This window comes from Conger conger, chromosome 9 (genome assembly GCF_963514075.1).
Source record: "Conger conger chromosome 9, fConCon1.1, whole genome shotgun sequence".
NCBI lineage: Eukaryota > Metazoa > Chordata > Actinopteri > Anguilliformes > Congridae > Conger > Conger conger.
The window spans coordinates 4,945,461-4,959,649 of NC_083768.1; the positions used below are offsets into that span (position 1 = coordinate 4,945,461).

Below are 14,189 nucleotides of genomic sequence, written 5' to 3' on the forward strand. Positions count from 1 at the left end.
AGTGCGTCTCAATGTTTTAATTAAAGACTTTGTTTTACTTGACTATGAAAACGACTGATTTGAGAACACATTGATAAAAACTTCTCAAAACTTTATGTAACATTATCTTCATATAGGTTACTTTATATCATTGTCAAAATTTGAGTGATGTGAAAATACATTATATTACAAATATTCTCAAAAAAGCTTAAAGGTACAATAGGTAATTTCGGACTTCTAATGGTCAAGAGAGGAATAACAGCAATAAACGCCTTCAAACCACAACAGTGTCCCTCCCCCTTCTCTGTAAACACGCTGACATTGAAACACCATTGGCTGTGGCAATTAGAACCAATTTTCAAGCAATGAGCTTGAATTATTGTACAGATATACAAGGGTGTTGGGCCGTCAACTACATATTTTGAAACCCAAATTTAAGGACTATAAACACCGGCAGAAGGTGAGTCAACATGTCAGTGAGCATTTTTCAATGATAGGAAGGGATTTACAATGATGAATGAATGAAACAATGTTTTAACACAAAAATCTTACCTATTGTACCTATAAATAGTTTGGGCAAAAGGCCTACTTTACACGGGCAACACCAGCTGATGAAAGCAGTAGATAGAAAATGTGTTAAATTCTGGGATAACTTGACATATTCTCCAATACAGTAATACCAGTTGCATACGTCCCGACAGCAGCCTATACGTCTGGGTAGGGAACTGGCTGAACGCTTGCACATTACCGAATAATGAGTCAATCTGAGCAGAATATGATTATCGGGGTTTTGAAATGCTTGGAACGTATTTCCTTTTTAACGTACAGATGCTCGGAAAGCCGCAAAAACGTTCACAAACCTGACATAACCGGAAGTCGCTCGGTGGACTGCATGCTTGCGCCTACAAATGAAAGATAATGGGATAACCATAGTGACGTCGTTGACGCGGTCCACAATGCACTGCGCGAATTCACGCGTGGCCATTGGACTGGAGCTCTTATTTATTGTGTGGTTAAACAGCAATAGTGCGGTAAGTGGTCGTCTGAAATCACGCATTCAGTTTTCAGCTGTCGGCGGTGGGAACACGGCGAGGAAAACGCGACTGATGAGTTTATAGTGGAAACGTGTTGTTTTCGATAAATGCGCAGTGATTTGTCCACTTGTCCTGTAGCCTACGCCAAGCTGGAAAAGTGATGTTTTAGGACGATTGAACTTTCTTTGATCCGGCGTGCACTTTCACCGATAGACTGTACTTTCTTTTTGCTAAACTAGCTAGATGCAACGTTAATTTCGGGAAGGACGCTTTAATTACAGTTTATATCCAAGACTCGGGCTAACAGCATTGTGGTAAGTTTTTGTTTTTCGTATGTGAACCTTAATCACTGTGGATAATTTGAATCTCAAAAACGGATCATCATCCAACTAAGTCTAACACGAACGCTCATTTTACTTGGAAAAGTACTGGTTGCGCAGTACTTTTGTAATGATTCACAAATCTTAGTCTAAACTTTATTCATGCAATGATATTAAATGGTCGTTATACTGCGCACTTAAAGTTATATAAAAGCACTTAAAGAACACATTATTTAGCGGTCAACCGTATCCTTGAAATTACACCAATCGTTCATGTTTTGCATACAACGTCGCTACATTGGCCTATACATCGCCCAGTCGATGTCAGTGCGTCTCTCGATGCGGAGTTGCTCGTGGTTTCTGTGTAGTTAATCCTGATGCCGTCTTTCAGGTATTTCTGTCCGCAAAAATGAATTTCTTCATGGAGACGCTACAGTTGGTTGTCCTTTCCGTCTACTACATTCTGGAGTCGTGGTTGAGGATCTTCGTCGGACCGCGACGGAAGAATGTGACCGGGGAAGTCGTGCTGATTACGGGTGCGGGAAGCGGTATCGGGCGACTAATTGCCCTGGAATTTGCCGGTCTTGGTGTGTCCTTGGTGCTGTGGGACATAAACCAGGAGGGCAACCGAGAGACCGCCCGTCTCGCGAAAGAGAAGGGGGCATCCTGGGCCCAGGCATACCTGTGTGACTGCAGCGACAAAGCGGAGGTGTACAGAGTGGCGGATCAGGTAATGACGTTACTCCTCACCTGACCTCGCCTCTGTTCAGGTGAAACGGAGCCATCTCTTTCTGTGAGAGGGATTTTGAAATGTGGTGATCTGAGAGCTAATCATTTAAAGTATGTGTTTTTTATTTTATTTTTTTGTTTTGTTTTAAAGCTAGAAATGTATTAACACCATTGTTGCTTAATACGTAGTCCTACGTGTTTAATGTACAGCGTGAGTGCTTTGAAGGAATGTTGTCAGATTTTTAGGTTTCATTACCGGAGTAATGGGTGGGGCTACAGTGAGCTGCCAGTCAGTCTTTGAACCAATCAAAAGGCCTTCGCTACAGAACTCAGCGGTTTAGTCACGCCTGTTTTGGGATTGAGGAAGATGGGGAAATGGGATTTTCCCCAAAATGTCTGATTTTATTTTATTTATTTTATTTTTTAAATGGTGGTAGTTTTACAGTAAAAATGGGAATCAATAGGGGGTGACAAATTGTGATTAATTTGGAAGACCATTGAGTGCTGACATTTTTCAGTTTTGCCAACTGTGAAGACCCCCCCCCCCCCCCCCCCCCTCATGTCCACCCCTAAGAAAATAACTGCCAGATACTGCATTTGCTAAGCAGATGCTACACCTTGTGTATGGATGATAATGACTTCAACAGACGCCAACCCAACAACATTCGTAGGGGACATGAATTAAAATGGCGGGTGGGGCTGGGATCCTAAAATGGCTGCTTTCATGGCACGCTTGGCCAAACCGGCTTCGTTCAGTGCCCACTTTGCCGTGACCGAAGGTGCGAATTTCCCTTTGAGTCAGTTGAATGATACAAGATGGACAGATGGATGCTGGAGGCCAGGTGAATTATGTCGTCTGTGTGGGCGTGTCCTGAAACGCTACAAGCAATTTTATATAAACTTGAAATGCGTGTTTAGGAGTTGTCGTCAACACCGACGTTTCGGTAAGGAGGATTATTCGTGTTTTGAAAGGCCTGCAATGCAAATGAAGCTCTTGTTTTGCATAACGCTCTCCTTGGAAACTCCCGTCAGTCAACTGGAACAATGTCAGTGGGACACTCCCTGCCTTGCGACCGGACTCCTGACCTTGAGCTGAAACTCAACCTGACCTTGCCCCGGGCCCTTCTGCTCCCTGCTCAGCAGACGCGGCCGCTTTAATCTCCTCTGCAGCCGATTTGTTTCTTCTGAATACACTGGACTAGTTTTGCCGTTTCTGCACGGATGCGATTTAAATGTGTGGGACGGCACGTTGCAGTAAAAGGTTGATTCGGAACTAAATGGTCTGTAGATTGGCAACAACCGTTTACTTGGTGAATTTTGCATTTGGGCAGACCTAATATGGCTCTACCTCCTTGGTTTTGGTGAAACGGGTTTGCCGCAAACCAGGGCCCTGTTTCGCAAAGCAGGGTTGGTTCAGCCGGTTAACTGCACTGAGCACATGCCCTCATCTAGAACGTGGACTGAAGCAGAAATGTTCTGCGTTTTATTCTGCGCAGGGACCCAGGTAACTCCGTAATCCTGCTTTGTGACACGGGCCCGTGGAGACCGGGTTATTTTGAATGGGGTTTTATGATTGGCCACGTTTAACCGCTGCTATCCGTGTTTGGTTCAGGTGAAGCGAGACATCGGGGATGTCAGTATTCTCATCAACAACGCTGGGATCGTAACGGGGAGGAGGTTCATGGATGCCCCGGACTCTCTCATTGAGAAAACCATGGGAGTGAACGCCATGTCCCATTTCTGGGTAAGTCCTGAAACCCGCTGGCTCGAGATCTCATAACGCACGCACGGCTCATTTCTTACGACATGAGGTGTAGCAGTCCTACCCAACCTGAGTCTTTCACAACTCCCAACATTTCGATCACAAGCCTGGTCACCAATCTTCTGCAGCACACTTAGAAATGATTGGTGTACCTGACCAGATTTGTGTTTTATATAGTGAAAGATGTGCCATTTAGGCTGGATGTGTAAGAATGTGTTCACTTTATGATTTATGTTTTGCTGCCTTTAAACTATGCTGGATTGAATGTGATCTGCTGAATGTTGTGCTTTTGATCATAAAATAATTTTATTCGTTGAGTTTAAAAAAAACGCTGGCATTATGTAATGCCGACTATGTATTTAAAGCCAAAAACAAATTGCCAAATGGGCATGCCAGTTACTCGCACGGTAGCATTATTATTTTCCTGTCTCTCTGCTGCATTGTTTGAGCGCAAGCCTTTCCCTGCGTAGCGGTTGCTTCTGGGATGGTTCTCGCAGGTTTTTTGAGTTTGAGCTGAAACTCTGTCCCCCAGACGGTCAAGGCCTTCCTTCCGGCCATGATGGCGAACAACCACGGCCACCTGACCTGCATCGCCAGCACGGCCGGGCTCATCGGGGTCAACGGCCTCGCAGGTGAGCGCACCTGTCACTGCTGCCTCAAAACGCACGCACGCACACGTACTCTTACATTATTACATTACTACATTACATTAATGGCATCTGGCAGACGCTCTTATCCAGAGCGGCATACAGTTGATTAGACTAAGCAGGAGACAATCCTCCCCTGGAGCAATGCAGAGTTAAGGGCCTTGCTCAAGGGCCCAACGGCTGTGCGGATCTTATAGTGGCTACACCGGGGATCAAAGCCCCGACCTTGTGTGTCCCAGTCATGTACCTTAACCACTACGCTACAGGCCGCTCTTTATACAGGCCAGCCTGTTAGTTTATTTAATTTTGTTTATTGGCAGAATAAGGCCTTTAAGATGTCTCATTTTCGAGGGGATCCTACAATAAACCCATTTGCCCTTCCATAATCTGTCTCTCTCTGTCTCTCTCTGTCTCTCTCTGTCTCTCTCTGTCTCTCTCTGTCTCTCTCTGTCTCTCTCTGTCTCTCTCTGTCTCTCTCTGTCTCTCTCACCTGGCTGAGTGCTGCCTGTGGATCCGGCCTTTCTGCTCCGCTGTGTCTGTCCGTTTCTGAGCCCTGCCGGTGGATTCTGGCCTGTTGGCTAGTTCTGTTGGTGTGTCTCCCTCTCGGTCTCTGTCTCTCTCTGTCTCTGTCTCTCACACTGAGCCGGTGGATTCCGGCCTGTCTGCTCAGCTGTGCCTCTCTCCACAGATTACTGTGCTGAGCCCTGTCTGTGTCTCTCTCTCTCTCTCTCCACAGATTACTGTGTTGAGCCCTGTCTGTGTCTCTCTCTCTCTCTCTCTCCACATATTACTGTGTTGAGCCCTGTGTGTGTGTCTCTCTCTCCACAGATTACTGTGCCAGTAAATTTGCTGCTGTGGGGTTCACGGAGTCGGTGGCCCTGGAGCTCCTGTCTTCTGGGAAGGACGGCGTTAAGACCACCATCGTGTGCCCGTATTTCATCAACACGGGGATGTTCGACGGCTGCTACACCAAGTGAGTGAACTTCCTGCTGATTTAACGTGTGCCGGTAATGATCATGTGTCGTAATGCTGGGTGCTGGTCTGCGAACTCGCCCTGAACTCTGTAGTTCTGTCCTGAAGAACTTTCCCTGAACTCTGTAGTTCTGTCCTGAAGCCGTTTGCTGCTAAAAGCACTCTTCTGTCCCTCTTCATTATGATGCTTCATTTTGTTCCCTGAAAAAACAAAAAACAAAAAACTTGTTTTGGTCTTGTATGAGACTTTATATTCTTTCTTTTTCTTGCTTAACAAGTGAAATTTTTACCCCATCAGCAAATCTTGAAATGAGTCGAGCGGTCTCACCTCATTGACAGTGTTTGTCTTATTTAGCAAAAATGTAATGCCAATGAGATTAAGTCCAAATAGAAGATCAAGATTATTGTTTGTGTTTATTTTATTTATTTTATTTTTTCTAAGTGTTGTAGGCTTGTATTCTGACTGCTGCGGTCTTATGTTTCTTGAGACTTTGGATGTCTCCTTGCCTACACATTTTCCCTGGCGCATTTTCCCTGAATCTAATATGTAACAGTAATGCCTTCAGGCTCGTTCTGGACGCTGACGGGTCCTGGTGACACGCACGGCTCCTGCGGTTGTTGAACATGGTCTGACGCCTTTTAGGTGAGAGCGGATCGTGTGAGACGGATTTTGGTCCGATCGGGTCGATCTTTAATTTCCCACCGAAGCCGTTGCTAGGTTATGCCCGGCGTCGGCATGGCGACGGGGGGGAGAAGGCGGCTTTGCGTGCGAGATGGCTCTGTGGCCCCCCCCCAGGGCTCGGATCGATGGGTGGCTGCGTTTTATAGAGTGCTTTTACAGCGACTCCTCGACCACCACCGATGAGTCACACCCACCTGGGCAATGCACGGTGGCCATTTTGTGCCAGAATGCTCACCGCACCAGTGGTGGAGGTGGAGAGGGAGATTATTTGAAAGAGCCAGGCTGGGACTTCAGCCAGGACTGCAGGGAACCCCCCCTGTGGGAGGGGGTGGGGACCAGGGCTTGTGAAATGAATCGCGTGACTGTGGGGGCTGGTATTTTGGGTGTCTGAATTCCTCCCCGGGGTCGTAGAGGTGGGAGAGCTGGACCTGCGGGTCGGGTCGGGCGGCTCGGCCTGAGTTCCTGAGATTGCTCCTCTGCTCTGCGTGTTTGGCCCGTATCGGTGCCCTGCAGGCTAGCGCAGGACGGGCTCCTCGCTCTAGGGCCGGGCCGCGTTCGGCTCTGACCGTGTTTATTTAAGCCGAATCGGCGGTGCGTTGACCGCAGAGGCCTACGTTATTGATTGGGCTGCACCGCCGACACACTCCCCTGCTGAGAGCATCTGTTATCCAGAGCGACGTACAGCAAAGTGCGTGCCCATAACCAGGGATGAGTGCGCTGAAAGGGCCCTAGAGCAGAGGTGTCAAACTCCAGTCCTGGGGGGCCGCAGTGTCTGCTGGTTTTTTTGGCGTGTCCACACGCACCTTGTTCTCAAGGCCTTATTGACCTTGAACACAAATACACAAATATTTGCACTTGTATGTGTGACGTGTCTGCCCTGGAGGGAAGGACAATTTCAACTGCTACCTAAACCACAAAGAGAAGGACCAGGGCCCCATTTGATTTTTTTATTTGATTTTTTTAAAACCTCTCTCTCTCTCTCTCTCTCTCTCTCTCCACTTGATATTTTTGGGGCTTTGACCTGGTGTCTACCCTTTCCGTTCTGTGTCTCTGACCATCTCTGTATGAAGCTTTATACAAATAAAGCTGAATTGAATGTTGGTGAAATCTCACCAGTGCTGAGATTCTGGACTGGAGTTTCTTTCAGCCTGCGTTGCATTTTTATTTTGAATGAATATTCATTTTTGTGACATTGGCTGAGATGGTAAGAGCAGTCTGGCAGTCGGAGGGTTGCCAGTTCGATCCCGCCCCAGGTGTGTAAGTGTCCCTGAGCAAGACCCCCCCCCCCCCTAACCCCCACATGCTCCTGCAAATCGCTGCGTGTACACGGTTGGCATTCATAGCGCTGTACAATAGATGCTTCTCATTCACCCGTTCATACACCATTTAAATTGGCTGCCGAGCACCTCTCTCTGCAGGCTGAGTTCTCCAGCGGGGGGCGCTGTTGGCAGTAGGGGTGACCGTGTCCGTGTCTGTCTCTCTGCTTGTCCAGGTGGCCCAACGTGCTGCCCATCCTGGAGCCGGACTACGTGGCCCAGCGCATCGTCACCGCCATCCTGACCGACCAGGCCTTCCTGTTCATGCCCCGGACCGTCTACTTCCTCATGTTGCTGAAGAAGTGAGCCTTCCTTTCCCCCCCCCCCCCCCCTCTGCAGTCTCTACCGCTCCGTCCCGAACGCAGGCGGGCACTGAGATTCAGAATTTTATTTAATTTGTTAATGTTGTGTCTGGCTGGTACCGAATGTGCAGTCTTTCTCTCCGCCCCCCCCCCCCCCCCCCCCCCCCCCCCCCCCCCCCCATGGGGTGTTTCAGGGCTGGGATAAATCACGTCTGACTGAATGATATCCAGCGACTGCTTTAAAAACGTCACCTGCCAGTGAATGGGCCTGGTCCCATTTTATTTATTTTTAAAAATTTTAAAAATAGTTTCTGAACTTGGAGCTTCAGCGTGTTCCAGTTGTCATGGAAACTGCCTAACGGAAACGAGTGCGTAATGTGGAGGAGTCATTGGGAGATGAGCAGAGGGATTTATTTGACATGGAAAAGAACATTTAGACGTGAATTGTCCAGTGCTGCAGCTAACTGAGCTGATTCTGTTCTTGTAGTTCCTTGGCGTGGAGGCAGGGGGTGCTGTTGGGAAAGTACCTGGGTGCTTTTCAGAGCCTCGTGCACAGAGACAATCCCTCCAAACGGTGCTGAGTGTGGACCGCCCAGTTGAGCTACGCGTGCGTGTCAGTGACCGTATGCTAGCGTGACGCCGTCTTGTCCTCTGAACGTGTGTAGGACTGATGTTTTGCTGGTGGCCAGGTTGCACTAGGGTGAGCTGTGAACTCTGAGGAGAAGGCTGAACGTTAATAAATAAAGTAAAATTTAAATTAAATTTGAGTTCTCCCTCTGTCACTGTCCTGCCGGCCAATCGTAACGAGCCGCGTTGCTTCCGGTCCGTGAACAGGAGGGCAGTTTGACAGGTCGTGAGATGACTGCGGTTGCAGTGTTTCTCATGCATATACGTTCAGAAGCGAGGTTATGGCCTCTTTAGGTCTGAGCGCTGGGCTGTGTTGTGGTCTGTAATGAGGCTTGTGTTCATGAGCTGTGAGCCCATCACACTACCGCTGGCCACAGAGAAACACGCCTGCTTGGAGCTCAGGGGCCTCTCTGCAGCTAAGAGGAGCCGTGAACGGGAGCTGGGTGAACTTCTTCCGCAGTTTAATCTGTTAGCCTCGTTACTTTAGTCATTTGGCGGGGACACTTGACCAGCGTGACGTACGACGAAGTGCAAATCAGAACCAGGAACGAGGGCGCTGAACCACCCTGGAGCAGGGGTGCACAACAAGGGCCGATCCCTTGGTGATTGGAGTCAAACAAATAAATAATTCTGACTACAGGCTTGAACCAGGGTAATTTTATAGAGCTGTCGGCAAATTTAAAACCAGGCAATTGGTTGGAACAAAGACCGGTGTGCAGCCTGGCCGTTGAGGGTCGGAGATGTGCACCCCTGCCCTAACGGGAGGGGACAGTTGGTGCGGGCAAAATTTTGGGGACATGGCCCATCCCTGCAGGGCCTGGGGAGGGAAGAACTGGCAGCTCTTCCTGAGGTCGGTAACCAGCGCGTGGGCCGTGTGTTCCAGTTATAACGCGTTCAAACCCCTTTAATGGCAAGGACACGCTATTCACGGGAATGTGTTCAAACTAAAGTAATCCGTACGTTAAGCGAATTATTTCCCCGCAAAAACAAAATCGATGAATTAAGCAATGCGTTGCCTAGGCGGAAAGAAGAAACTAAAACCCGAACGCACTTTAAATCTCAGGTTCAGCAGCTTCTACGTTTACATGCCGATGCCGCTTTAACTATGGAGTGAATAATCACATTTTAAACAAAACAAACGCACAAAAAAAAAAAAAACAATAACTGAGTGGTCTCCGGATACTCTTTCCTGCGGTCTTGATTTTATTCCGTTCTCTCTCCTGCCAAACGCCGGCCAACCTGCCCCCCTCCCAACATTTTTGAGCACAAACTCTTAAAAGGTCTGCATACAAATTTGCCACACTTCACCCTAACTGAGTCATTAGCCGTACATCCATTTTTAGTGGGCTGAAATGTACAAATATCTTAATACGGTACGTACATATTTCAGTGCACTGAACTTATTTGAATTAAATATGACCTTTAACATGTCATACGCATTTCATTGCCGTAAGTTTAGGTTGTGGCTGTGCCTCAGTCCCCTGAGAGTCCCCTGTGATTTACACACCACGCCGTCCGGAACATCGTGGCTTTTCTTCTGAAATTTTTTTTAAATTGATTTTTATTTTACACGCCACAGAGCTGATCAGATGTGGATACAAACGGTGGAATAAGAGCAAGTGTGCCCTTTTAAATAATAATAAATAAAATTCTTTTATTTTTTTATTAACTAATGGAAACCAATTTAACAGTGGCACTACTTTATTGGTGTTTGTTGCAGTTTTGGTGATTTCGGAGTGGTTTTTGGACGTGGATGCTGCTGCTACTCCGTCTGTAATGTAAAGATGAGCTAATGCAGTGAGCAGCATGGTCAGGCAAGCCTGTTTCTGTTTTTTTTGGTTTTTTGTTTTAAATGCGACTGAGTCACATGGTACAGTAAACTCCTGCAGAACCAGAGGGCCAGGATGAACCAGTGAAAGTATTTATGCATGCAATCTGATGTGCTTTCAAAGTGTGAATATGCAAAATTGAATTAATCTAACCCGACCATATCAATGTAAGAATTTATAAGAAATTGATATTCACAATTGAGGGCTTTGTTTATCGTGCATGTGTGCATACACACATGTAGACATGTTTTCTGTGTGTGTGTGCATATATATATATATATATATATATATATATATATATATATATATATATATATATATATATATATATATATATATATATATATATATATATATATATATATATATATATATATATATATATATATATATATATATACATACATATACACACTGCAGCAGTTAATATGAAAATGACCAACAGAGATTGAACTTCACCATCCCTCCATACAGTAACATGATTGACGGAGGAAACTGGGTTTCCATGGGGATGGCCCCTTCCACAGCATCATCGTCCTCAGTCGAGGTGCGGCGTTCAGTTTCGTGACTCCTGTCTGAACACGGCACAGGCTGTTTGTGGAGGGCAGTGCTGTAACAGGTTCCCCTATGACATGATCTGGTTCACCTGTGATGATCTGGTTGTTTATCGCAGAACTAGTGCCGTGTGCCATGGTATCCTAAGGGTACTTTAACTTGCTTGCAGAAGTCCAGTCCTGTTTTTGTTCCACCCCATTATTGCGACTTCGTGACTTTGTTTTGCTAACAGCGCCATACAGCCCTGGTGTTTCTCTGACTGCAACATCTATTTTCACAGAAGCCTGAAACCGGTCAGCCCTCTTGTTTCCCGAACCTCTGGAAAAACTGGTTTGCAGAGGCATCTGTTGAGGGCTATAAATCTGCGTTCCATCTATATTTCCTCTTCACGTACAGTAGATGGCGTCAAAGTGTTTATGCAGTTTCCCTTTTAAACCGTAATGCTTAACAAATCCTTTAATATCCTTTTAAGGCCTCCCTCTTGGAATCGGCACCATCATCGGTTTTCCGTGTGTGTGTGCGTTTCGTAATGAATACAGGGCAAACCTAATTAAATTTGTGCTGAAGTTTGTCTCTCTGGAGACCGCAGCGGTCTTCCCAGTACTGCATACGTGTCCGTTGTCCGCGGGCGATGATTCTATGAGCGCGTACGAGTCCGGTGTTGCGGCTCTTTTGAACGGCCCTCGTTCTAAATGCTAATCCGGCCGTCTCCGCTCACAATGGTCCTCCCACACGGCGGATGAGTCGGGGGCCCCTGAGGGCCGGAGACGGGGCTCTGCTTCCGTGGGCCGTGTTCCTGTCCGAATGCGTCCCCTTCAGCTTCTCCCCCGCGTGTCTGTTTTAGACACGGCCCTACGCTGTCCGCCGCAAGACTGGAGCTTCTCTAATCGATTTATAATGTTTTGACGTTATATGTACACAAATACATATAAACTTGAAACAAGAAGGTCTGGAGGAAAATAAGCCCCTTAATGGTGCGAAACGTATGACTTTCCTCCGGCATCTTCATCAGACTCAAAACGCGGCCGTTATGCACCATTAAAGGGCTTGTTTTTTCTCAGGGAGATTTCAGTTGGCAGAATGACGGTGCGTAAATGGAAACTGGCGAAGGATGAATTCCACAGTGACATGAGGGAGTAGTTTTTCACACGGACCGTGGTCACTGTGTGGAATGGCGTGCCGGGCTTCATGCAGTGCGAGATGGCTTTCGGCATTTAGCCACACTGAGCAGTAGGTACACTTGGGGGTAGGAAAAGGCAAGTACTGGGATGCAAAAACATTATTTTACATCCCTGTGCTGCAGTATTTTAAGTGCATATTTCCCTGTGTCTGAGAAGCACCAGATTGTCCTTTTCACTGGCTGATGCGTGGAGACCTAAACAAACACTAAACTCTTTGCTTTATGCCTCCGCTTAGTGTTGTGCTATAGAGGCCTGTAGTTGAGCTGGTTGATTCTTGCCTGCAGGTATCGGGTGTGATGTTGGCTTCACTGTTAAACTGTGGCAAACCCTTATGTACCATGACACTACCATTATTCAATTGTTTAACCCAGACCAGGTCTGTGTGTGTGCATACATGCTTGTATATGAGCGTGCATTTGCATGTGTGTCTGCATACATTTGAACACACCGCTCCGATTAATTTCTAATTCAAAGTGTTTTTATTTTTATTTATTTTATTCATTTATTTTTTATTCATGTTTATATACAGCATTGATCAATCACTGAAATATATTTTTCCTCAGTTGTGTGGTATTTTTTTAAGAGAATATTATGTTGGCGTTTCCTCAAATCTACCAATAGCTTATACATGTTCAGCATCCTGCAAGGTCCTGGTCAGCCTTAAGACTTTGACTACTGGTAGAACTGCGTGTTTTGCTAGTGTCTATGGCATTTGACCCTAAAACACAGTATTTTGTGTTACTGTGGCTACATGTTTCCATGACTACGCTGCCGGTGTTGCAGTTCAACGGTGAAAGCCGTCGCTGACTCACTCGTTTATCCTGTGTTCCCTCCACAGCATTCTGCCTGCAAAACTGACCGTCTTGCTCGGCGTTTACGTCGGCGCGTTTACCTTCATGGACGCCTTCAAGGGACGAGGGAAGAAGGACCAGTGAGCTCCGAAGAAAGGTCCGCTCCGGGGATCGAGAATCATCGCGCCACAGTGCCAGTTTGAATCTAAATCTAGATCTAAATTAAGTTCGTGTGGATGATTTTTTAACGTACATGTCTACCTCTAAGTAATGCGCTAATACCGTGGTTGTAATAGTAGGTAGAATTATTGTTTTTGTTGTGTGTGACTGAATTCCCACCTTGCTTCGTCAGGATCCCCCCCCCCCCTCCCCGATATACCGAATCTTCCTGTAGTGGGTAGTATAAAAATATTTTTATTTTAGAATAATAAATAAAATCTCAACTGACTCAAATGGGACCGTTAAAAGGGTGGGGGTCTGCGTTAAAGACTAAAAATGATTGCATTGATTTGTATTTCCCCTTGGCTAAGGTAACCACACAACCTTACCTTGCCTCACACTAAACTGTGGTGTTGGTTAAACAATGTGGTTAATGTGTTCGTTTAATATTATGCTGCTTTTCTTTTTCTTTCTTTCCTTAAAGCCTCATTTTGCTTTCCAAATGTTTTGAAGCATGCCGTCGTATACTTGTATGTTTTGTGTATGGTCCGGTGTTTCAGCCTGATGGTAGCATCCATACACAAGCACTTGTATAGAATGTCAATGTGCTTCAAAACATTTGGGAGAGGGAGGACGATGAAGAATTTAACGTTCTGAAGCACTGGTTTTGTTGTATCCACGATGCCGCTTGTTACTGTGGTTAAACGGTAGTCAACGTGGTCGCTAAGGAAGCCACTGGGTTTCGATGGGTGATTAATGGATTGACTGGTAATGGATCGATTGTGCTCTGAAGTGACTGAATATCTACGGCGTACTGGCTAACATGTCAAAACGGCAAGTGTGCCAGTAAAAATCAGTCCGGAAAATGCAAGTTAATCACTGGTTAATTTTTAAAAGATTTGCTGATTATTTTAACAGAATATTTTTAATTCCCAATTACAGCATCTGGGGAAAAAAATGGCAATGGGAATGGTTGTTACTCATTTCATTGTGTGTATTTGTACTTGTTTTGTCTGAAATGGAAAAAATAAAATTGAAAGCAAACTAATTTGTTCAAGTAACCAATTATATTCATCCAAAAAGCTAGTTAAATGGAGTTCTGGGAAAGTATCTGCAATGGTTTAAAAATATATTTTCTTTCAAACACGCACGTTTGAGGCCAGATTGTCCTTCATGGGCCCCCTGCTGGACAGAAATGAAAGTGCACCGAACTCTGTCGGTACTGCCCACCCGCAGTATTTGTAGTTCTTTTAGTGTTTTTATTTATTTCCCACTGTGCGGTCCCACACTTTCCTTCTACGTTG

The 14,189-nt window shown here is 46.0% G+C and overlaps 1 protein-coding gene across 2 annotated transcripts; it reads left to right on the forward strand.

The window, feature by feature from the left end:
* The first annotated feature begins 997 nt into the window (after positions 1-997).
* LOC133137019 (epidermal retinol dehydrogenase 2-like) lies at positions 998-13,933 on the forward strand. 2 transcript variants are annotated; one of them, XM_061254983.1, is made up of 7 exons: positions 998-1,327; positions 1,725-2,063; positions 3,675-3,806; positions 4,357-4,456; positions 5,300-5,444; positions 7,618-7,743; positions 12,774-13,933. In XM_061254983.1, exons 2-7 carry the CDS (start codon positions 1,743-1,745, stop codon positions 12,868-12,870), a joined length of 921 nt encoding a protein of 306 aa, XP_061110967.1. In that variant the 5' UTR covers positions 998-1,327; positions 1,725-1,742; the 3' UTR covers positions 12,871-13,933. The 2 variants fall into 2 exon arrangements, with proteins under 2 accessions (XP_061110967.1, XP_061110968.1); XM_061254984.1 differs by lacking the exon at positions 12,774-13,933 and adding an exon at positions 8,231-8,485.
* Positions 13,934-14,189: the final 256 nt, after the last annotated feature.